Genomic DNA, 1500 nt, shown 5'->3' with positions numbered 1-1500 from the left:
TAGTTCAGTTCTAGTTCAGTTCTAGTTCAGTTCTAGTTCAGTTCTAGTTCAGTTCTAGTTCAGTTCTAGTTCAGTTCTAGTTCAGTTTTTGTTCAGTTCTTGTTCAGTCAGTTCTGGTTTGTTTAAAATTATATTTATTTAAAGCTGACACAACATGTTAAATAATATATACATACATATTTAGTAATAATTAGTAACACTATTGATACGCTGTCCAGTTTTCACAAGTTGTATTTTTAACATATATTTAGAAATCATTTAATTAACTGTTTCAGTTAGATAAAGTTAATATCATATTTGAGAAGTGAAACAGTCTTGTTAAAAATGCAAACAAAATATAAGAACAATGGTATTCCACCTTATTAAAAAGATTTTGCCAGTTTATTTTTTTACTATTCTTTTATAGAATTTATCCATTTCCGATGCATAATTGCAGTTTTCTTCTTGACTTTCCCCTTGCTGAATGCGAATGTAATGTATGGTGTTAAAGACTTCAGCAATAATTTATTTTTTAAATTAAGCAATCGTAATGAAGAAAGAAATCGTGCACTGTCGCCCTTGCCTTTAGCTGCTCTATTAATTTTACTACGCTATAATGCTAACGCACTCAGTGCTTTAGAAATAGGTGAAGCTTTGGAATTGATACACGAACCTATTGAAAAAATAAGAGAAACTTATACGGATATATATCACAAAATGGACAACAATTCGTTAATTTCTATAACAAATCATGTATCAATACGTATAAATGGAGAAGAATTAATAGGTAGTAATATGACGGTAGGTGAAATTATGGATCAATGGAAAAGTTATCATATTTGCTATAAAGCTATACAGGTAGCAGTAGCTAACGAAAAACCAGAAATATATCTGTTTTCGTATGCCACTTTTCACAATAAATTTCTTTATGAAGTTACCATAGGTGAAGCATTACGTTTCGTTGATATTAATGGGAATGGAAGAACAATGACATCGTTACAGCAAATTGCAATATTGCGCCTTGGCATCATTGGCCCTCTAAAAGCTTCAGTTATTGAAGTGCTAACCAGTGATGTAGACACCTTATTGTATATTGTATATCCCTTTAAATCTGAAAAAGGTATAATAGAAGTTGAAAAAAAATTAAAAAAATTTCCTTTCAGCGTTATTAAAACCTATTTAAAGCCGACTAAACTTATTTTAATATTGCCAAAAATCGAATTGAAAGCACAAGTGCCGCTTAAGGCAACATTAAAATTTGTAAGTTATAAATTATGTAATTCTGAATTTAAATTTTATTTATTTATTTATTTAATTTTTTTTTGATAGTTGGGTATGCGTCAAATGTTTAATGATATGTGTTATCAACCAGACGGAGTTCCTATAAAAGTTATGAAAATCTTATCATCAGCTACTGTCGCAATATAATAAAATACCTATTACAAAAATAAATATTTTAATAATGCGCGAGAGATTTGCCGTACATATGATGTTGCTCATGTGCAGGTTCGATTACTACTG

General features: G+C 29.5%; 1 protein-coding gene across 1 annotated transcript; it reads left to right on the top strand.

Annotated features, from left to right (window-relative positions):
• Nucleotides 1-269: 269 nt before the first annotated feature.
• Nucleotides 270-1407, top strand: LOC111689509. The gene is made up of 3 exons (XM_023451977.2): nt 270-349; nt 407-1239; nt 1309-1407. The coding sequence occupies exons 1-3, from the start codon at nt 325-327 to the stop codon at nt 1405-1407; spliced, it is 957 nt and encodes a 318-aa protein (XP_023307745.2). The 5' UTR covers nt 270-324.
• The last annotated feature ends 93 nt before the right edge of the window (nt 1408-1500 follow it).

The sequence above is a fragment of the Lucilia cuprina genome, chromosome 6 (genome assembly GCF_022045245.1).
Source record: "Lucilia cuprina isolate Lc7/37 chromosome 6, ASM2204524v1, whole genome shotgun sequence".
Classification (NCBI taxonomy): Eukaryota; Metazoa; Arthropoda; class Insecta; order Diptera; family Calliphoridae; genus Lucilia; species Lucilia cuprina.
Note: the sequence above shows the minus strand (reverse complement) of the source record. Positions and strands in the feature narration are given on the sequence as shown.